At 40.4% G+C, this 23299-nt stretch overlaps 1 protein-coding gene across 1 annotated transcript in view; it reads left to right on the forward strand.

The window, feature by feature from the left end:
• Window positions 1–23299, forward strand: part of plxnd1 (plexin D1) — a 71870-nt gene that overhangs the window by 33409 nt on the left and 15162 nt on the right. Inside the window, exons 13-23 of the mRNA XM_079238906.1 lie at window positions 1073–1218; window positions 7744–7849; window positions 9192–9331; window positions 9787–9966; window positions 10061–10145; window positions 10251–10520; window positions 14560–14709; window positions 19124–19238; window positions 19823–19930; window positions 21404–21516; window positions 22558–22662. Of these exons, the coding sequence (XP_079095032.1) occupies window positions 1073–1218; window positions 7744–7849; window positions 9192–9331; window positions 9787–9966; window positions 10061–10145; window positions 10251–10520; window positions 14560–14709; window positions 19124–19238; window positions 19823–19930; window positions 21404–21516; window positions 22558–22662 (1518 nt within the window). The remainder of the gene's footprint in view (window positions 1–1072; window positions 1219–7743; window positions 7850–9191; window positions 9332–9786; window positions 9967–10060; window positions 10146–10250; window positions 10521–14559; window positions 14710–19123; window positions 19239–19822; window positions 19931–21403; window positions 21517–22557; window positions 22663–23299) is intronic.

The following is a 23299-nucleotide window of genomic DNA, read 5'->3' on the forward strand; positions in this document are numbered from 1 at the left end:
TGAGTTTCCAACTGTTTGTTTTCACACGGTATCACAAGGCATACATTCCTTCCTTCTCCCAACTGTCTCTCCTTTCAGCTGAGAAATAAATAGTTTATTTATCTGTGCTGCCACTCTTAGGCCTTTCAAATTATCTGAATGCAGTGTCAAATCTTGTCCTCTCACCTAGACCAAACAGAGTTGCTGTTTTCATTCTTCATCTCCGTTTCTGATAGAGCTGGAGCCGGACTAATAACGCAGAGGGGTCGCTGTGACCTCGACTCAGCCTAGGGGTTATTCCGAGAGGCACGCTTGCTGGGGAAGCTATGCTACAGTGGCAAGGCGATGGTAGATTTCTAGTGTCTTGGCTTTGGAGATCCTATCTCTAAAGCCGTTTTCATGGGGATTGAAGAGGTGACGGTCCTCCTCTTTCTCTCTGTTGCTTCCACAAGAGAAGTTAAGGGACCAAAGACAAGGGCTGAAATGATCCATGAGAGCATGCCTCTGAACATATGCAGAAATAGGACTTAGGAATTTGACAGAGCTGACACAGGAAAACAGATGAAAGGGAGAGGCACTGTGCATTAATTCCCCTGTTGAGGCTTTGCTCTCTCACCACCATCATCAGCATTCACTCTCCTCTCGACACTCGGTTCTCTAAATTGCCTCCCCACTCATCCACCTTTCTGCCGTGCTCTCCACCTCGCCTCTCCAGCCCTCACTTTCTCACTCTGTCTGTCTCTTGTGGGATGTGAAGGGAGCTCTTAGGCTGCTCTTGATTTGCATGTGCTATAGAGGATTAGAGGCTGTGGAGTCTCAGACTGGCACAGTTAAGAGTCTGCTTTGTGTGTCCATATACCTAAACCATGTGTCTATTTAATTAGATCTTCATCTCTGTGTGTCACACTCCATGTAAAAATCAGATACAACACGTCTATTCCTGTAATTTTCTGTTGTGTTAATTACAACCCATCATTAGTTGAGTGTTTTAAGGTGGTAATCGACTTATGAGCTCTAATTTATTGTGCATGTTAGAGCATTGTCACAGGGATTTTTTTTTTCTCTGCTCATCACTTGGCTCTGTCTTTGTCAGATCTCTCCCCTGAGGGGTCCTGTTGAAGGAGGCACACTGCTGACAGTACAGGGCAGGAACCTGGGCCCAAGAGCTTCTGCAGTGATGGTCTTTGTAGATGACGTGCCATGTGAGCTCCTTCCTGAGCTCTACACTGTCTCTGTAAAGTAAGTAATATAAAATCCAACTACGTAAAGATTCACAGATTCACAGTCTATGTCAGTTATTCCCTGGGTGTTTGCTGGAGGACAGCAGCAATCGTAAAAAATGTTTATTATTTTGACTCCCAGCAACTGGCGTTCTTTGAGTTTTATTATCTGCTCTGTCAAAATGGTGGGGCAGCATAAATAAGTCCTCGCCCATTATGTCAGCTATATTTATATTTAAAGCTCTGTTAAATTATGCAGTAATCTTGCAGCTAGGACTTGTGATAATAGGTGCCAATTACATGTTGTCATGGTAACCTTACATACTTTCAGGCAGGTGAGTGTTCAGGTGCATGGGAAGCAAAAATAGACACTGTCAAAGAGAAAAGTAAAGGAAAAATATGTCACACTTACTGAAACAAGCAGTCACTCGTCTCCCTGACACCAACATGTTGTGTGCCTAAACCCACAAATCAGACAGTACCGTCAGAGTTGTCTATTTTTGAGGAAAACAGAGTGCAAACTTTAATGCAACAGGAATGACATTTCAGTAGGAAAAGGACAAAAGAAAAAATATCTTAAAAACTTAAACCATTAAGTTCCTCTGATATACATGTTGCAGTAACTTTAAAGGAGAACTGAACTTCACGACATCACATCCTGGATCTTTGTTGTAAACATGAAAGCTATGCAGTTTTATTTGCTTGTTTGTTTGTTTGTTTGTTTGGTAACACTTTACAATAATGGTACAAATCATATACTTCAGTAATATGTAACTCATGATGAACTAATGAATTAATTTATGAAGACTATATCATGAATTAATGTTGCTCATCATGAACTAATGATGATTTGAATGTTGATTCATGTGATTACTTTACCCCTAATTGATCATCAATTGATGAACATCAGTTCACTGCTAATTCATCAGTATGTCAACAAATTTTTCAGTTTAGACAGAAATATATGATTTAATTCCCTCTTACTTTTTTCATTTTTATTGAAAGCAAGACAAACTCAAAGAAGTTCACTTGGGTAACATGGATATGTAAAAGCGCTTGGAGGGATTATTAGAGTTTTAATATCACTGTATTAATGCAGTAACTTTAATGAAGATAAGACACTGGTTTATTAAGGAAATGCTTTATATCAAATACATAGCTGCTTTCGTAACAACAAAACAAAACAAAAAAACCTCCAATAAAACCTTTATTAATAGTCACTCAAAGTGCTTTTACAACCATGTTCACCAAAATGAACTTCTTTGAATGTGTCTTGCATAAATAAAAATAAAAATAAAATCAGTAGCAGGGAATTAAATAAGTTTCTATTTAAACTGGCAAATATGTCATCATATTGATGAATTAACAGTGAACTAATGTTCTTTAATTGATTATCAATTAAGGATCAAGTTAACATGATGAGCAGCAGGAATTCATGATAAATTCTTCATTAATAAATACATGAGTTCATCATGAGTTACACATTACTAAAGTATATGATTTGTACCATTATTGTAACGTGTTACCTGTTTATTTTGTTTGTTTGTCAAGGGGTCTGTGTGCTAAACAGCTAAATAGAAACATTTTGGACTGAGAACTAATAAGAGGACTGAGAACCTTTGGACTGAGAAAAGTCTCTTGGTGTGGAGTGAGCGGCGAGTGGAGCAGACCTCTTGAATGTCGGCCACAATTTCTAAGCATTTTCTTTGGCATTTTATTCTTTTGACATGCATGTGAAACTGAAGGGATAAATCTGATTAAGGAGCTCAGGACGCCGCTCATCTTTCATTTGACTTTAAATGGGAACATAATTTACAAAACGAACATAATGTGCTTTCATGAAGAGAATGTGAAACTAACAACCGTAAACTCATTAAAGTTCTCTGAAGAAACAAATCAAACAGAAAGTCTTGGTAATTTTCCTCTTAAATTTTGAAGTACAGTAGTTTCTGTATCTTTTACATAGAGACTGTGTTGTAAGGCATCACTGACAGGGACCTGGGTTAAAAGAAACCAATTGTTCACACTGACAAGCACATCATATGGTGACTTATATCACCGTATAACGTACAGTGACGAAATGTGGGACTACATCATACAGTGGGACACAGATTTCAGACTCATCACAGCCAACACGTCTAGCTACAACACTGCAACATTTATCTCTTATAATTATCTGTCTACATAGCAGACGGTGAAGCACCACCAGTAGGAGTTCAGAGTTTAGGCACACCAAGATGTATAGTCAGTGTAGTTGGTAACGGTAGCTAGCTAACTAACAAGCCAATCAAATTTGATTGTATTTACCATATAAATATAAAATATGGTCAGGTGATCTATAATTGTAAAACTGGGGGAGTGATGGCCTCGTGGATAGGTCCCAGCCACCAAAACATGGCAACCCACTGCTCTAATGAATCCAGAAATGGGTCAAATGGAGAGACTAATTTCCTAATTGCAATATATAAAGGAAATTCTACATTATTAATATATGTATTGATACCAAATAACATAATGTTCTTGTTCCAATAGTGGATTTGCAGTATTTGCGTAATTTGCACCATATTATGTATGTGTACATTGATTCCTAAGCCAGTTAAAGCCGGTGGAATTTTATAAGTTATCTCCACACTGTTAGTGCTTTAGGGAAGTGTGGGAGAGATGAAGCACTTTTTTCCAGAAGATTCTTCCCAGGTATTTTGCATAGAAATCAGTTTAGGTCATTTAAGGTTACCAAGACAGTCAGCGGTTCTCATTCATCGAGTTGAAAACAACCTATTCATGCATTCCCAATAAGAATATAGTTAGTGAAAGGAAAATGCCTCTCTTATTACATTTCGTATCTTTCTTTAAAAAAGACCAAACCACAGTCCGTTACAAATCAAGATTCAGGATGAGTGAATATGAATCTGCTACTGAGTACGCTGTGTGTAACTGAAAGAAAGTAGTTCCTGTGATTAAGTGAATCGTTTTTGTTTGTCTAGGAGTTGCTAAACTTCCGCTCACCATAACATCTGCATTAAACAGGGATCAGGATTCCAGCCTGTGGATTCTGTTGTTTAGTCTTTCATGCAGTCATGAGACTAATTTTTACAAATATTATTATGCAGTACCCCTCTCTTTTCTAAATGAGTGTTGCTATCCCCCCTTAGCTCAGGGACTATCTCACTATCACCATGGAGACAGCAGGGCCCGACTTTAACACTGCCATTACAGAACTCAGTGAAAGTCAGTAACTCTACAATTACATCCAAACTTCTATTCAGTATCTGTAATGTTCCTTGAATGGAACTGTTTATCTGGTCTTGCTCCACTGAAGCCAATCATTGTTTTAAAACCAGTTCCAGGGTGACCTCCGGGTCTCACCTGCCACTCCAGCAGCCTGACACATTCCCCCCAAACCACACATGTCAGAAGCAGCGAATCATGTTGCACTCTAGGGTTGATCTCATTTCATACCGTCATTCCTCATTGGTTCCTGAGGCTGACTGTTATGATAGCGGCGCACATCTTCACTGCTGGAAGTGAGTCTGACAAATCATAACACGTCAATTCATCTGACACTGTCAGCACATTTGACTGGCAGTCACATGAGGCAGCACACCTACACGCATCATCACCAGGACATCCAGTCCCCTGTTAGATCTGATCTTATCTCAAACCTGTGATTTTTACATTAATTCAGACCTAAATTAGAGAAGAAAATTTACTTCTATTAATCTAAGTCTGCAGGAGTTTTTCTAAATGTTTCTTTTTTTTTTTTTTAATTTCTGTCAAAGTTTAATATAAATGCAACACACACAAATTAGCATACACACACCTGCACATGTGACCTCATTTACCAGGGCTGTTAAGACAGGTGCCTCCTTCTGTGCTGAAAGGTGAAAGTTCACATCTGTGTGCCAAAAGGACAATGTGCAGCAATGGAGAGCCTCGGCTCCACGCAGTTGGTGTTGACATGTTAATTGATGGCACAGTCAGCCTGGGTGCACCTCATTTACCAGAGTGCTTCTCTGAATATTTGGCTCAAATCCTTCATGTTGCCCTCACTATCATTTTCATATGAACTTTGAGTGGCCCTCGCTCTGTCCATTTAGTAGACAGCGGTTGCATCCAGACGCATGATTGTTGATGATTCTCATCAACCACTCGAGGAAAATGATAAGGGGCATTCTGGTTTCTGCAAAAGTAATTTTTCCACTGAAACCCTATAATATCTCTGCTGTGAAGCAGCACTGGAATGTGGAGCAGGGGTCAGTCTGGGCTCTGTTTGCTCCTACTGGGAGTCAGCTTGTCCTTCGACTGGGATAATGTTGAATCAACTTTACAGCTCATACATTTGCGCAACAAGATATCTGCAGGTCTTGCTGAGTCTTGCAAACTTTTTTTTAAAAATGTTTTTGTATCTGATTGCAGATAGTTGGAAGACATCATGGTTCTTAGATGTGGGAGGATTACAACATGAACTCTACATGTAGGAGGCTCTATAGTCCTTTTAATGGCTGTGTTTTAGTCATCAGTCCTAAATAAAGGACTGTCCTGCTCCTCCAACACCACTAACAACATTACATGGAGCCTTGTAGTCTTATGACAGGCACAAATCCAATTTAAAAGAATCTTTAAAAGATATTTGAATCAATTTAATTGGTATTTATTTGATTTTGTCATCAGGAGTTACAGTTATGTATTTAGGCTGCAATGCAGTGAGTGAATAGTGAGTCTAAAGGAGGATTTTTATGATTAATCTAGTAGCTTTTCTAGTGGTTTCTGCAAACAAAATGAATTTACAATATTTTTGTTATGCACCACTGTTAAGAGAAAAAAATACATATGAAGATTTCTTTTTGGATAAATGAGAACTTCTCAAAGAAACATGCTAAGCTATGGAACAGCCTTGACTTGGTGGGAGGAGTGGTGACTCTCCGAATGGAAAGCTGATGGTCCAGTCCACAGCTCAGCCACATGTCATGGTGTCTGAGTAAGACACAGAACAGCTATATTGATTCTAATATGTTCCTTGGTGCGTGATTGCTGTTGCATTCTGTGTGTAACTTTTCCCTTAAATTTGATATATGATGTTTTTTCATTCGGCATTGTTGATACATTGATAAATATGACCATGGCACAGCTACAACATGACATTCTCTGTTATAATTTGTTGAATGCAGCAGAACCCAGCCACACCCAGCATGCATTAAAATCCTGCTGGCTGTGTCCATCACAGCCTCCATCTGCAGTTAAGACTTTCTTCCTCAGCACGCATGAAGAAAAGCAAAGATTTTTTGTTTGTCTTTTGTGCAGAGAGTAATCCAAACCTCTATGTTTTAATAGACTCCATACAGGGATGTGCTGTTTTGATAAGACTGAGCCTGAAGCGGTCCTGAATGTTTAGGCAAATTCAGACTCTGCTGTCTCGTATTTCCCTCAGGCTTGGATCTAATAATCATCTTTCATTTTGCTTGTCCTTCCTTCAGTTCCACTTTAAATTGAGAAATGTGAACTGAGGTATTTTTTTTCTTTAGGAGTGCCCTCGTGCTAAGTAAGTGACAGAAGTTTAATTTAAGGGGTAATGACAGTCTTTACCTGATGCTCTTGTTATTAATGAGCAGTAATATAGACACCGTTATCAACAGATGGAGACTATTTTCCAACAGTAACTCAGGCAAATGAGCAAATTTTGTACTTTAATTGGATTCATTAAATGCTGCAGTGGTTCGGGCTTAGATTCAGTGAATACAGAGGGCATTTCAGTTTGAGCTGGATAAGGCCTCGTATTTAAGAATGCTCAAATAGAGCTTTCTCTCTGGTCTTATTCACGACAGCTTGACCCATATTTGTCCAGCCCAGCCTCATCTTTACCGTGCATCTTGCCAAGTCCTCCTACATGAAGCACAGCCTCTCCTCTTATGCAAATTCCCCACGATTCTTCTGTCAATCATCTGATTTCTAGCTGAGAATTTCGAACCACTGTAGCAGCAGGCACCTGGCTAAATAAACTGCCAAGCTGGAGGGGGATTGTGTCAGGCGATAAAGGTTGTATCCCACCCCCAGTACATTTATCCCACTGAGGTCCCAGAGCAGAAGGTCCCTGTGCCTCTGTACACCACCGTGTCATTAATATGAGACGTCCCTGTAGAGTGTGTGCTGGTGGCACAGGGTTTAATCACAGCCAGGAGGCGAGAGAGCAAGCCTCAGCAGCCCGTTAATCTCCTCTGTGGTTACACACATCTGGTCAGAGGAGCTTTGAACTTTACATCTGCTAATATCTGATATCTCAAGGCTTTATTTGATTCCATATGTAAATGCAACAGAGACTGATGAATTAGTTCATAACTACCATTCCCCGAGATTAATTATGTGTCTTTGTGTAGCCGTCATGATCAGATTTCCCTCACCTGCAATTTGAGTTTAGTAAAATCTTTTTTAAATTGGTTTATTAAATCTGGATTATGCTGTGTATTTTTTTTATTTATTTTTTTTTATGAGCGTTATCCACATTGTACTTTTATTAACTGGTCTCTCGTTGTGGTGTTTTCGTCCCCAGGCTCGTGTGTCGCACTGGGAAGTCTGCAAATGACAGGATGGGTATTGTTCGTGTGGATGTGGATCAGAGTGGGACGGGCACGTCAAGGGAGAGCTTCTCATACTTAGTGAGTATTCTCCAGCCCCCGACCCTCCTGCTGTTTTTTTTTTTTTCTTTCTGTTCTCTATGTCTCTTCCTCCACATTTTCTTCTATGCTCTTTTTCCTTGTTCCCTACTGGGAAAGCCTTCCCAAGTGTGTCAGCTGAGTGTTAACAGATGCGTTTTATGATTCAGAGGAATTCTAGTGTGTGGGAATCTTCAAACGTCCATCTGAGCTGCAGCAAAGCGCCATTGTCATTTGTCTCTCTCTGCCAGCAAAAACAAATATGCTGATTGTTGGAATGTCCCATTGCTCTGAATCTATCACTGGTCGAGGCGAGCTAGCCAGCATTGTGTTAATTAACCTCGACCCACGCACTCTCTCATTGGAATAAGACTATTCAAACCATGGAAATACCCATCTAAGTCCTTTGTCTCTCTTTGTTCATAGACAGAGTGTTTCATAATTCAGTGCTGGAACCGTCTATCATTTTTGCAGCTTTAAAGGGCAGCTCTGTCCATGAGTCACCCCACAGAGAACTAACTCTGATCTTGAAACCTGTCTTGATACATAAAGATTAAGAAAACCTAAAACAACAAACATTAAGGCTAGGCTGCTGTGGGAACTCCTTCTTGGCTTCCTTGTGTATCTCAAAGATGCTCAGTGTGAGTGGGGTTTGAGGGGAAGACGTGGGAGAAAGGAAAAACAGCTTTGGAGACAGGATATGTGTCTCTACTGCATCTCCTTCCTCAAAATCTTTTGACGGAAACATCTGCCTCCTTACACCCACTCTAACACCAGCATACAATAGGTCTGCCCCATCCCTCCGCGCTGAGGAAGTGAATCCTGTCAGTGAGGATAAGAGGCTTCCCTGGAGGCAAGGTTCATGTTGGGGATAAAAAGTTTGGAAAGAGGAATGCTGATGCTGGTAGCTGGAGAGCCGGACGGCGATATTCATCTTTTGCCCAAGGACCCCTTGTGCGCGTGTGTGCATGAGTGTGTGTGTGCATGTGTATGTTTGATTGGGTACATGCAGGTCTTCATGTGAACATCATTCTTACCCGCAATGCAGAACTGCATCACTGTCTTTTTAACTTGGGCCCAAAGGCCTGTTGGCTTTAGCAGCACTACATAATGCAGTGATGGCTGTCTTCTGAGTTTTCTTCATAGTCAGCAGCTGCCTCAGCTAATCTTTGAAAACTCTCCATTTGAACCTCTGTGGTTGAGAAGATATTTAACATAGTGTCAAGAAAAGTATCATCGAGCACAAACAGCTGGAGCAACCTTGTCTTTTCCAAGGTCACAAACTGTGATCAGATGTCACAGATGTTTTTGCTTGTCATATGCTGATTGCCTTTCCTACATGCAGGTCCCAAAGCTGCTGTCCATGGAGCCAGAGAAGGGCTCTCGAGCTGGTGGAACCAGAGTGATCATCAGGGGGGAACATCTGGACATTGGCTCCCAGGTTACCGTCAAGGTTAACGACACTCTGGAATGCAACATCACAGAGTAAGAACAACTTATTCTCAACACCACGTAGCAGCAACTTTTTTATATAGATATATATATATATTTTTTGACTTGACCCAGATTTGCCTCAAGTGGCAAGTTTTCATGACTTTGAAGGCTTCCCATTAAAATGACAAAGAATTTGAACTTTTCATTTGCTTCCCTAATATTAATGCCATTCTTTTTAACTACTGGATGGCAAATCCAATGAAGTTATAATTAAATATTCAGGCTGTATTGCTTTGCAATGTCTGCACAACTTGCTAACACTATAAAATTCAGCACTTGTACTTGTTGCCATAGTGCATGCCAAAATGGCTCCCTGCCTTCTGTAAAAGTCTGCTAAGCCTCAATAAACACATCTTTAACTCTAACACTTGTAGGACTAAACAGCTATAAACTTACCAAAGTGAACTGTTACAATGTTGACTTCTGTTTTTATTTTTTCTTTTCAGGAAAACAGATCAAATGATTGAATGCATCATGCCCCCAGCCTTGCAGATATACAGTGAGTCAGTGGATGTGTGTGTAGAGTTTGAGGGAAATCCTTGTCAGGACAAAGACCTTGTTACCACATACACCTATGAAAATAACCCCACGATCAGCTCCATCCATCCAAAGAAGAGTTTCCTCAGGTGGGTACATTAGCATAAACACCAGAATAACTAAAAAGAATTTTATTTTTTTTCTCCACTTCTATGAGATTCCTTTCCTATGTGTGTTTCACAGTGGTGGCCGGATCATCACTGTAAAAGGTCAAGGCTTCGATCTGGTGCAGAGCGTCACCATGCAAGTGCTTGGAGTCGGAGAAACAGTAAGTTTTTATCAAAATGATCCCCTTTTACTTTAGTGGGGATTATTAAGTGGCTTGAAATGTATAAAATGTACTTTTACACAACTGTGTTTGGTCTGTTTGCAGCACTGTGCAGTGCTCTCTCCTTCCACCATCACTTGTCCATCCCCAATATCCACCCAGTCCCAGGAGACCTTTGTGCAGTTCTCTCTGAATGGAGTTCTTTACACCGGGGACAGCCCTTCCTCCTCTGATAACAAGCCGGAAGAAGAGGAGGATGAACCTCATAAAGCCCATTTCCTGTTGGAATACGTAGAGGACCCTCAGTTCTTCACTGCCAACAAAGAGAAGCTGATTAAACACCATTCAGGAGAGCCCCTTACGCTCATCATCAATGTGAGTGACATGACTGAGACAGGACAGTCGTAGCTAATAAGACAAGTTTAAAGTTTATTGATCCACTTATAGCAAACTCAGTGTTGTTTTTCTTCCTATACATTTTTGCACTTCTGCTTTGGTGACTTCATGCATATTTAACTTATCATACACAGCATAAACTCGACAGTAGTTTGCAATATTGCCAAGTTTGTATCAAAATTACATTTCTACTCTCATCCCTTTTAAATTACTCGAACTTGTCGGGATGCACTCCTAGAAAAAACTAATAGTCACGTCATAACCAGGTGCCTAATCATGGAATACCAATGCTGTTTTCAGCTGTGGTCACAGCTTAAATCACAGTTAAATCTATTTTAACATTTACAAAAGCTGGTGATTGAACAATTTGTCTAAAATTTAAAATATCCACTAAAGGCTGTAGATGGACATAGTCTCTTGGGTCGACAAAATGAATCCAGTGTAAAAGTCATCAGGTGGATACATATGGTTACAAAAACATGGCTGTTATTGTTAAAGTCTTTGAGAAAATTGCTAATTGATGTTGCAGCCACTTTGTTATTGATAAGCTGATATCTGTTAGATGTTATGTGTATCGTCTCTGTGGGTAGTAATCGCATTGTATCACATGTAAATCAGGAGATTTAGGACATTATGAATAAGTGAACAATAATATCAACTCAATACAACAGGATAAACTCAGGAAACTGAATGATCATCTTTTCCAGCTAATTACTTAAGCTAAAGACTTTCTCCGTATTTTACATGTTTTATTTTGCTAATGTAGATGAGGACTGAAGCATCCTAACAGTCTGTATCCAAACTGGCAGCTCTGTGCTTAGCTGTGCGCTTTGTACTAAAAGATAATGTTACCACGCTTATATGGAAAAAGTACATTATAATATTTTTACCTAACACATTAGACAGCCAGATGTTACATTGTTAGGTTGTTACTAAGATTTCATTATAAATTCATTAGACTAAAGAAAAAGAAATAAAGCCATTTTACACTGTTTGAACAGCTTCCTATAACCTGCTAACATCTGGCTCCTGAGTGCCAATGGGAAAGTATTTAATCAGCCTTTAGTCTGTCATCATGTTACTTTTTAGTAACACGCAGTCATTTGACGAGGCTCCAGTTTGGCTCGAGATCAGTGGGAACACAAGACCAGTGTATTTTTCACTGAGGATGCCATGGTCAGGCTAAAAACATAATACAAATGGGCTCAGTTTACATTTTACTAAGCAAACATCCAATTATAATGTGTGACATGGAGGCTCTGAAACAGACAAAAAGAAAAATAATCATTTTTAAAAAAGAGAAAAGATCCTCATGGCACCTAAAGAATATCCATTCCTCTATGCAGCATAGATACACGCCTGTCCACAGGAAATTAGAGGTATACTGGACCAGTAAGTTTTAGCTCACAGAGCACTGATGACCAGTATACTGTTGCAACCAAATAGAAAAGCTTTAATCAGTGTTTTCTACCAGTTTACCCATGTTTAGGAAACTAGTTTAGGTAATCTCACAGTTCTGTCAGATTACCTGGGCAGGAGTTTCAAACAAGCATCGATGCTCATTGTTTTCTGCTGCCGAAAACTAACTGGCATCAAACAGTTTAGTCATATTCTTTAGTCATATTCACATAAGGTGCATAAAACACATCAAAGGCTTAAACATGTTGATATCTGTTGGGGGTGTAAGTGGGGGAGGTGCAGCTCAGTGGGAGGTCCAGTGCTCCTGTGTTCTGGCTGATGTAAGCACCTGTCCACATGAATTCATCATCCCGAAAGGGCTGCCGGCTGTGACACCGTGCGACACGCATATGCAAGCAGCGCGGACGGGGAAGTTTGCGCATGATGCCACTTCCTCTTTGTGTGTTTTTTGTGTGAGCTGGAAGAAGGCCCCTGCAGGAATTGTTGCCTCAGTCTGTCTTGATGGGCGAATCAAATGTTTTTTCCTGTTTTCTTTTAGGAAGGTAGATTCCACTTGTGGTGGACCAGAAGAGGGAGGGGGTTCTGTTTGTTTGTTTAATAGGGAGCTTGTTCTGTCAGCCTGACCCTATATTCAGGATGATCGCTGGAATGTGGGTGGATTTTCTTTGCTTTTGTCCTAATTTTGCCTTTAGAATATTTTGCTTTATTTCATTCTTTTTTGTCTGACTCAGTTATGTGTGAACATATTATTCTGGTACGACAAAATATACTTATTTTTAGATATATACTCAAACATATTTGCATCATAGTTTAATGCTCTTTATGTTTGTGTGTGTTGTGAGGAAGCACTTGTTGACAAAAACCCAAGAGACTACATCCTGCAGTGGGGCCCCCCCTGGGTGTAATCACAGCAAGGAAACACTGGGGATAAACACACACACGCCTCCTCATTTGGCCTTTTAATATTGAAGGAAAACTGTAGTTTCAGACAAATAGAGACATATTTTTGTAGGTGTTGCCATTATTCCATTAGTCACATTAATACTGGACTTAGCAGATGCACCTTTAGTGTCTGCAGTTGTACACCAAACTGCAGTTCGCATGAATCATTTAGAAAATTAATGTTTTATTTTTGTGCCAGTACAATTACAAACTTGCACTTCCTTTAACAAACTGATTATTTTAAAGCTCATCTTTTGACTGAAATTCGTCTTACATTGACAGAGATTTTAACATTGAACTCTTAAACATGTTGAAGTTGCATTGTATTCAAAAGAATGTGGGCTGAAAGTGCACACTTGGCTTTTATTTGATGGCATTCACATTCAAATTGGCGGAGACGTTTAGTAATTACAGCTCGCTGCCTCGTAGAACCCTCTTTTCAGAGGCTCAAATGTAATTGGGCAATTGACTCAAAAGCTCTTTCATGCGCAGGTATTATGTCCTTCATAATTTTTCTTCATTCAAAACATGAAGGCCAGTGAGAACCCCCCCAGGAGGAAGACATATCATTATCCAAGTCTAATATAAAAAGAATACTTCAAATAAAGACATATCACTTCATGCAAACTATTCATAAATTCCAGATCATATATATTAATCACAACGTTTTGGTATCTTCTTGTCATTTATAAAGGCTGACATATAATATAGAGACATTTGCAATGGATTAGTAAAGATGTTAAGACCTTAAAAATGTCCCTTTAGCATAACAGTGAGTGTCTTTAAAATATAGGAGCTTAGAAGGCTTTCCAAGTAATGCTTTAACTTTTTACAAATTAAATATTCCAGTCATTTTATTTAGATCTTCTACATAGTTTGAAGATTTGGAATAGACACATGAAGACAAGATTGAATAGCAGAGGTTAAGACATGGACATTTTTATCGTAATGCATAATATCAAACGTGCTCAAAAGAAAATTCTCAATAATGCAACTAAAAATAACAAATCTGACTGTCAAACAATTTTCCTCTGCTTTCCACGGTGATAGTTTGTAAAGCAGGTGTTCTGGCACTGACAGTGAGGATGATGATACTAGAATAAGGGATGTTTTTTGCAGACTATACTAACTCCCTGTACAACAACCGAAGACACAGCGCAACTGTTTTAACAGGCTATGACTCCACATGACTTGAAGTCACGGATAAAGCGTAAAATCAGAGGGATGTTGCTTTAATTAATATAGTTCTGAGTGGTGAGACGTCGGGGTTGAATAGAAGTAGGACACAGTCAGGATTATTGCGACAGACTAAAGGCCATGAGAATGTTATTTTGGGCCCAGGCAGGAATGGCTGTCAGTGGATTTGTTTAGAGAAACTTTCCTGTCCCTGCAAGAGAGGCGGTGGGGATGCTTGCTGCTTTAAGCTGAACACTTGCCCAAACTGGATGAGTCTTCAGCCGCCTTTCTCTGTGTGACAGCTGCATGCCACGCCAGCCATAGCTTGTTTTTTCTTGGTGAGCATTAGTAAACAATTGTGTCTGCACATATGCATGGGTTCAAGCTTTATATGAACGCTATCTCCGCTTGTTCAAAGTATATCCCTCTGGCGCCTTACCACTGACCAGCTGACGGCTGTTTTTATCCATTTCTGGCGCAGAAAGTGCCGAGCGATCTGGAGTTGGAGCCAGAGGAATACTCTGTGATGATTGGCTCCTATCCCTGTAACATCAGCTTCCATAATGACCAGCTGTTCCACTGCGCCATCAATGGGTTGCTGAGATCCAGCGAAAGTGAGCTGCCTGTCACCGTAAGTATAAAAACATGTAAAACACCATGGTATCTTACAAATAAACACCCATCCTCATCTTGAAAATATTGCTTGATAGACCCTGATAGTTCAAGCTTATCAGCCATCTGTCACTCAGCATTCCAGCCAAATATTTAGTCAGAATCAGGACCATCTGTGATGTTCACTGAAACAGATTTGATCTGCACAAGCCCAAGCACTGTAAGTGAGTTGTCTGTGCCATTTTCCATGCATTATGAATGGTTTACAATTTCTGAGCATGCCATGAATCAGGAGCTGATTGGGATGGTGAGCTGTCAGTCAGTGACATTGTGAAACAACACAGCAGTAACACACTGTATATATATATATATATATATATATATATATATATATATATATATATATATTAATTACTCTTCATGTCTTTTATCCTTTATCGCTTCATCTATCATTGCAAACGCGATCTGTTCACACTGGTACTCAAATATTCTGAGTCATTAATGATCTCACTCCTCACTTGTGTCTTTCCTTTGCTTCCAAGTTCCCATGTGAAGACACAGTCCAGCCCTGTGCAATCCTGATAAAAATCACTCTCCTTCTTCTGCCCCATCTCTCCTTCCCATCTGTTGTTGTTATCCTCTCTGGTCTGTTTTTGATGGGGCTTTATTAAGGGGAAAAAAACCTCATCTATATTTTAATATGAGCCAAACTCAGAATAGTGTGTTGAGAATAGCTAGGAAACATCCCTTCAGCTGAGATGTACTATTAGAGCTGCAAAGTAGAAATGAAGCTGTTTTATTTCTGTTTTCCCTTGCTCGAGTACCTGTGGCATGCTCTGGCTCCCACCCACCTCATCTGTCTCTCAGGATGTCTCAGAATAACACGGGCAATTAGCAGAGACGTATAGGCAGGGCAGGGGTCAGATAAGATGTCATAACACTAATGGGTGGGCTGCCTACACACGAGCAGTGAGGATGATTTGTGTGCTCATTTGACAGGGGCATAAATAAGCGGCACGTGTATATTTTCATTTGTGTCTGCATATTAGAATAAAAGGCACATACGTTGGGCTCAGAAAAAGCTTGTGGCCGTTTATGTTTCTTCTCTGACTTTCGGTGGCAGATCTATTTTTACACGCTCGTGTTGTGCTTGGCTCTGAAGTGCTGCAAAAGTGGATGTTAGGAAATAGCGTTTTGTACCCCAAGCGAAACAGGAATATGGAACAATGGCATTTTCCCCTCCATTACACTTGGTCAGACTATTGCAGTCTCTGGAAGAAAGTCTTGTCTTACTGGGAAGTGTAAATAAATGCCTGAACTAGAAAGAGAAAGATAGGGATGCAAAGAGCGGGGAGCCCAGTGAGCTAGTTTTCCCTTCAGAGTAGAACCAGTGTAAGAAGGATTTGGTCTGAGGATTGGAGGCTTTTTATCTAACTGTCTCTTTATGAAGTATGTTGGGGAAGGAGAGGGGAAGATGTGAGCGGAGGCCACAGAGACCCTGCTGACTAATCAGAAGGCAGAAGTGAAAGTTCTTTTCTTGTCACATCTGGGTTGGCTTGAACTGGGTGACTCCTGCAGCTTTCTGCAGCAAGAGACCATTTTTCAAAACCCACAGCGTGCAATCTTTTCATGCACGTGTGCACCTGTGGCCATGACAAAATGGATGGGCTTGTATGCGTGTACAGGCATCTGTGGCCTATTAAGTAATATTAAACTGTAAACAAGAAGGTATTAAATTTACCTATGACACTGTGTTCCAAATTACTGTGCATGTGCTGGTTTTGTTCTTTTCTCCTAAATAATCAATACAAATGACATTGAAAACAGTTTTTTTTACCTGTCAAAAATGATGTAATAATCTGAATTTACACAAAATATAGTGGTCCAGATTATCGAGCATAACAGTTTTAAAACATTGAACATAATAAAGAACTAAAAATGTTCACCTGTGATTTTTTTTTTTTTTTTTTTTTTTTTTTTTTTTTTTATCATTTTCGTTTTAAGGATGGGCCACAGGTTTTCAGCAGGGTTGAGTTACTGTATCTTAACTCTCATGTGACCAACACATCTCAGGATGATGATGGCCACATTCTTAGATGCAGCATGCATGCATTATATTTACTGCACAAGGCACCGTTCTTGCTTTAAACCTTGTCAGCAAGCAGTCAGTCAGAAGCTGCATGTGATTTGCAGTGGTCATGTTGACACCCTGGTCAGCCTGAAGGGGCCTACTGTCTTACTTTCCATTCATCCAGCCCAAAACATCATCACACGACCACCTTGCTGATGTCGCAGCCATCCACCAACCATCTAGAACTCCATCCGTCTTTAACATTGCATTCATCAGTGAATAAAACTGTTTGAGAATTTGTCTTCATGCATTTCTGAATCCACGTTTCTCTTTGTGAGCATTGATTAAGGGTGGCCTGAATACTGCTTTACGCACAACTGCAATCCGCTGAAGTATTCTGCATCAAGAGGTTCTTGGGATTTCAAACACACCAGCAGCTTCAAATACCTACTTGCTTAGTTGCTTAGTGGCTTTTTAATAGCTGCTCTCTAATACGTGTCATTTGCATAATGGAGACTTTCCTTGATATACCTTTATCTGAACAAACTCATTTTCTCTCTGAATTATGCACAAAACTCTAAGAAAGAATGATGATCTTAAGTTTTCAGCTTCAGTGTTTTCTTTCTTTTCGTACAACATTGCACTATTTCACACTTTTCATTCACAGAAAGATCCTTCCTGTTTTCCATACTCGCCCAAACCCCCGGAAACGGTGACTTGCTTAATAATGTGGAACAACCTCTTTTAGCAGTTTACCTTGAGCTGAGCTCACTGTGGAAGCTAATTATCAAACCTGTCTGACATTGTTAACAATGATCTAAACAGAGAGGAGCAACACAAGCTAAATCTTCCCCAGAAAACCGAAACCCTAAATGTTTAATCAGCTAAAATCCTGCACACAGCACAGGGTGTGTTTTTTATTTTCCTGTCAAGCATATATCAAGTCGCAGTCTTTAATATATGCATTAAATGTGGCTGAAACAGGTAAGAAAAAAATGGGTAAGTGTATAAACACGTAATCCCCATAAGAGTCTGAAAATGTGAGCTTGTCACATATGGTCATCTTCTCCAAGCGCAGCAGGCCTTTTTCACTCAAAGCAACTCCTCCTTGAAACTCCACATTTACAAGAGGTTTTAGCAACATCTGAGAGATGGGTTACTTAAATAGGGGGGGGGGGGGGGGGGTGTTCTTCTGTGAGTGTTTCTTTTTTTTTTTGCTTGTTTTTTTGTACGTTTTTTTTTTTTTTCACAGAACTGTTAATTATATTAAGCAAGTGTTGCCTTAGAGGAAAAATATGGTTTGAAAATTAGTATAATAGATGTCCCTTTCTGTTAATTCTTTTTCCGTCTTTCAAATTCCCTTTACTGGCTGCGTGGGATGATTTAGGATTTTAAAGGAAAAGAATCGTATCAGATCATCGTTTGACATAAATCTGCTTCAGTAGTTGCACATCCTGAAAAGTCTGTTCCTGTTCATTTCATGATGCTTATTGCTAATATATTTGCTGCTATAAATATCAGTCTGACCTTAAGTCCATCCAAAGTAGCAGCACTGCTTTGCGTTTGACATTTCTGTGCAGCTTTGGGGCTGGCTTGTGATGAGGTCTAAACAGCTGCTTACAGTTGTGGTAGTTTCTGGAAGCTCTGGATTAGTGAGCTGAGGATGGCAATTTTGTTGTGTGATTTAGGCAGAGTTTGGAAATTGCCAGCTTCTCTGCTAAAAATGTAAGTAATATAAAAGTTTTGACATCAGGTTTCCTGTTGACTTCTTTATAGATGTAAACTTTTTAAACTTTTTTCCTCAGGTTTCACATCAAGTATTTTAATGTCAGGATTTTGAACTCCGATCAACAACATTTCTTATTTCCTTGCCGGACCCAGGATGTTTTACAGATAAATTATTTGTGTTTAATAAGATTTTTTTTATCAGTAAGTGTATTTCAATGACTGTTTTTATTAAGTAACTTTAGTAACTTTTGTTTTTTTTTTGTCATTAACTTTAATCCTTTTTATGTTTATTACATTCAGCCGATTTTATTGCTTTGAATGTGGTAATGTAAGGACCTCATTAAAAGATACACAAGATAATCATAAATTGTAGATTTATTCAATAACCTTTGTGGCTGATTTTACTTTCAGAAAAAATGTTTTCTTTACTTTTAATCATTTATTTATTTATTTATTTATTTATTTATTTATTTATTTATTACTGATTTATTATAAAAGAAGAAATTGTCAGCTAAAAAAACCTTCAATTATCTGTAAGAGTACCACTGAAGAATACACAGAGCAGAACAAAAGAGGAGGCAGATTCTGAAGTAACATGACCCAGTTTCATGTGACGTGTCTCTTTTCTTTCTAGGTGCAAGTGGGGAACTTTCATCGCATTATCGCCAAAGTGCAGCTCGGCGGCAGCGAGCTGGCCATCGTGGTATCCATCGTGGTGTGCTGTGTGCTGCTACTGCTGTGCACAGTGGGTAGGTTGTGTACACACACACTTACCGGCTGATGATGGATGTGTGCCTGCTATAGCAATGGGTGCTCCAGATGTGGAACAGATCAAAGGAATTTGGGGGTCATAGTTTCCTCCACTTGCTTCATCCCTCTTCAATATCCAGTGTACAAAGACCCCAGTGTTCCTCTCTCTGTCTGCGCTGTGTCTGTGTGTGTGTGCGATAGCCTGTAATCTGAGTAAGTGTGTCTGTGGGGCAGGTGTGTGGGTGAAAATTGGTGCTAGTGTGTATTTTCACACCATTTCCCATTTTGGATCTATTCTCAGCTATTCACAAAACCCCTGTTTCTCTTGCCAGACTTTACACATAAGGTGTGTCTTATGAATTGTATTTGCACATTAAAGAAATAGAGCAAATTTTTCATTTTCATGTTTTTATATCCAGCAAATGTTTTCTAAAAAAAATAAAGAAAGAAAAGTTGACTTGAATTTTTATAATCTGTGTAATAAAATCAATATTTTTCAGATCTGTCGCAGCCATTTATTCTGTTGGAAATTGTCAGAGTGTGATGAGAACGCATTTTCTCACATCTTTTCTGTCCGTTGCAGCTCTTGTCGTGTACTGCACAAAGAGCCGAAGGGCAGAACGCTACTGGCAGAAAACGCTCCTTCAAATGGAGGAAATGGAGTCCCAGATCAGGGAGGAGATCCGTAAAGGTGCGTTTAGAATAACATCATGCAGAGTCTTCCAACACAAATCACCCCCCCTCCACATTAACTGTCATGTAAAAAAAAAAGGCTTGGTAAGCTAATTGCCTGCTTGTGTATATTTATGTTTTCATGTGCATGCAACACACGGATTTGTTTTGGAAGTTTGTTAATCTTAAGTGGGTGGGAGATACAACAGTTGACAGATTTGTGCCTAGTAAGCATGACTCATAAAACACAGTGTCTGACAAATGATCAGTCACACACGGAGACACACTGAGTGGCCGGCTCATCCTCCCTGAGTCTATAGGCCTGCAGTGTGTGTGCTCGTGTGTTTGTATGTATAGGCCGGTGTTTGCATGTTCGCGTGTGTGTCTAGAGCATTAGAGAAGAGCCAAGTGAAGGCCACTCCACGTCTGAGCACCCAGATTTATGGTGTAGAGATGGGGGGACAGATAGAGAAAGAGAAATGGAGGGAGGAAGCGATAGGAGCGGGAATGAGGGCCGTGAGCCTGAGGAGAAGCAGAAGCGTGGGAGGGAGAGGAGGAGGAGGAGAGGCGAGGTTATTTAGTCAGAGGACACAGATAGATTTGTGGCCGAGTTCAGGGTGAGTGTGCACAAAGTGAGGGATACTTCTGCTGAGACGGAAGAAGTGCTAAAAGCGGTGGAAGGGGGAGTAAAAGATGATGGGAAATTGACATTTCCCAGAGTGGAAGGTATTCATGTGAAAACTGAAGCGGAAGGATGGTTTTCTGTTTGGACCCGGTGCGTCTAATCTGCAGCTGATGGTATGAATTCGTTGGTGGTTTAGATGATGCTTTAGTGAGCAGAAGGGATAAATAACCTAGAGGAGTAATGAATCATGTTTTAAATCCCTCGGGTCTGGTATTCTCTTCCCTCTGCAAAAAAAAATAAAAAAATAGTCTGAAAAAACTGCCATTGTAACCTAAATACGTCTCTCCTTCTGTGACAAGAAGCACTTTTTCATAAAAAGATCTCCAGCTTCTCATTAGAAGAGAACATTATCCTCTGCTGGTACATAGAGGGGCTGCAATATTAGCATGCAGATTGAAGTCAGTGCCCAGAATGATACTGTTTCTGCATGTAAACCTCAGCCTGCACACATGTTTTGGATAAAATCCTCAGACTAGATCTGGCTGCTCTGATTGATATTTGGTAAATATTTGCCTGCATGCCATGATAGACTGCACAGTCTGGCAGAGAAATCGGGAAAAAGATCACAGGATTAGACTTGGGTATGTTTACTATTCGGCAAAAAAAAAAAAAAAAAAAAAAGACACAATATCTAGTAAATGAATTGATGCAGCACTGAAATCATCCAGATTGCTCCAGCTGCGTGAGAAAAGTTGACAGTCAAAGAATTAAACAGATTTCTTACTTATTTTACTTCGCAACAAATGAAGCTTGATAGTCCAGAAGAAGTCAGTCTCGTCGGTCAAGCTCTTTCTCTTCTCCTTTCAGGCTTTGCAGAGCTGCAAACGGACATGACAGATCTGACCAAGGAGCTGAACCGCAGCCAAGGCATCCCCTTTTTGGAGTACAAACAGTTTGTCACTCGCACATTCTTCCCCAAGGTGAGAAACCCTGTTTCACCCTGTTATCTGATTTCACCTGGCAGACTGACAATACTATTTTTCTCACCGGGACATTAATGTTCATATCCCTCCATGTCCCCTTCTGCATTTCCCACTGCTCGTATTATGCAGGATAATAATTCACCTTGGAACTTTTAAACACACTGTAAACGTCTTGCCAAGCGGTGCTCAGTTTGGCACCCTGTAGGCGAGTTAATGTGTTCTCTATAGGTAAGCATTTTTCCAATGTGCAATCCACGCTGACGGTAGACTGTGGGTATAGCTGTGGGTGGGTGTTTTTCCACCAATACAGACAGGCACAGCTCAGGGGGCTTTGTCTTGCAACCACAGGCATGGTCTCAAGGAGACAGAACAATGACGGGCACCGAGACAAGGAAAGTTTCCCCTGTTCTCTGTGAAAACACTCCTTACTCAGCTCATACACCCACTCTGTTGTGCAAGTATAGAGTCTTGCGCAATGGCAGCCATAAGGGTCATAGTGGACCATTGACGGTGTTTTTTTTTTGTTTTTTTTTTGTTGAATTAAGTGTGGAGGTGCTGCAAGGAGGGAAACATAAATGTATCCGTCGCCGCTGCGGGAACGTCCCTCCAAAGTTTTCCGCTAAGACAGCAAACACTCATGCGCTTGCATGCCCTTGTTTTTCCACATGAGCTTCTGGTTGTCTGAGATTACACACACGAAACAGCGTTAGACACAGTCGGAATATGTGCCAAATGTAGCTGTCCCGAAACGATAGACAGTGTTGAAAGGCTCCCTTTTAACTCTGGTTAACTTTGCCTCAAAGCCATTCCTGATCATGACGTCTAGTGTCACGGTGTCATGGTTCCTTTTCATGACCACTCAAGCCCTATTCAAGGCCTCTTCACGAATTTCTCTGCTTTAGTTCTGCATTGCACACTGCACACCAGCAAATGCAAGCCAGTTCTTTTTGTTTCCCCACTCAGCCTCCTCTGCTTGTGTTTATGGCTACAGCTGACTTTGTTTTTACGATTTTCTGGGTGTGTTTTTGCCTGTTTCAGATGTGTTCAGATTACGAAAGGAGCCTTGTCCGGCCCGCCGACGAGAATGATTCCTTCGGACCACGAGCGCTGCCAGAGACCCACCCACTGCTACAGGACTGGCAGGTGAAATGTTAAGCCATGAGCGTTCTTAGGTTTTCCTCTCCCTTGATGTGGGCAGTTTTCTTCCTTGTTTCTCAACTGGGTCAAAAATGAAGCTTATTAAGGTTTCATGGTGGGGTTAGCGTAGATGAGCGGTAAACAGAAACATATTGTGCATTGGAGCGCTTGCTATTATGTGTATGTGGAGCGTATCTGTTTGAGCTCACATGTTCTTGAGTGTGCAAATGGAAGTGGTGATGCGTGTCATTTAATAGTTTCTAGTGAGTGAGAGTTTAAAATCCGGCTTGTCAAACAACATGCTTCCTCAGTAAGTTTGATGGCAGGTTGTGGCCGCTCTCCTCTCTGGGTCTTGGACGGTGTGCTTTTCATAGAAATCCATCTGTGTGCTTGTACACATAAATGTGAACGTGTGCTCAAAGTGGAAGCACGTGCATGTGTGTGCACAACTTCTAACGAGAGAAAGTAAAGATTGCAGCGCTACTTTTGGGTCGGCAGCCAGGGGAGCCTGTCTAACAGTGATGAAGTGCCTTGGATCTACATTGTCTTCGCAGGAAGTGTTTTCCAGGTCACAGCGAATAAATCTCACAGGCGGGCATTTATCTTAATGGACACCCTTGTTCTCCTTCTGTCAGGCTGCAAA

The sequence above is a fragment of the Telmatherina bonti genome (assembly GCF_933228915.1).
Source record: "Telmatherina bonti genome assembly, chromosome: 4".
Taxonomy (NCBI): Eukaryota; Metazoa; Chordata; class Actinopteri; order Atheriniformes; family Telmatherinidae; genus Telmatherina; species Telmatherina bonti.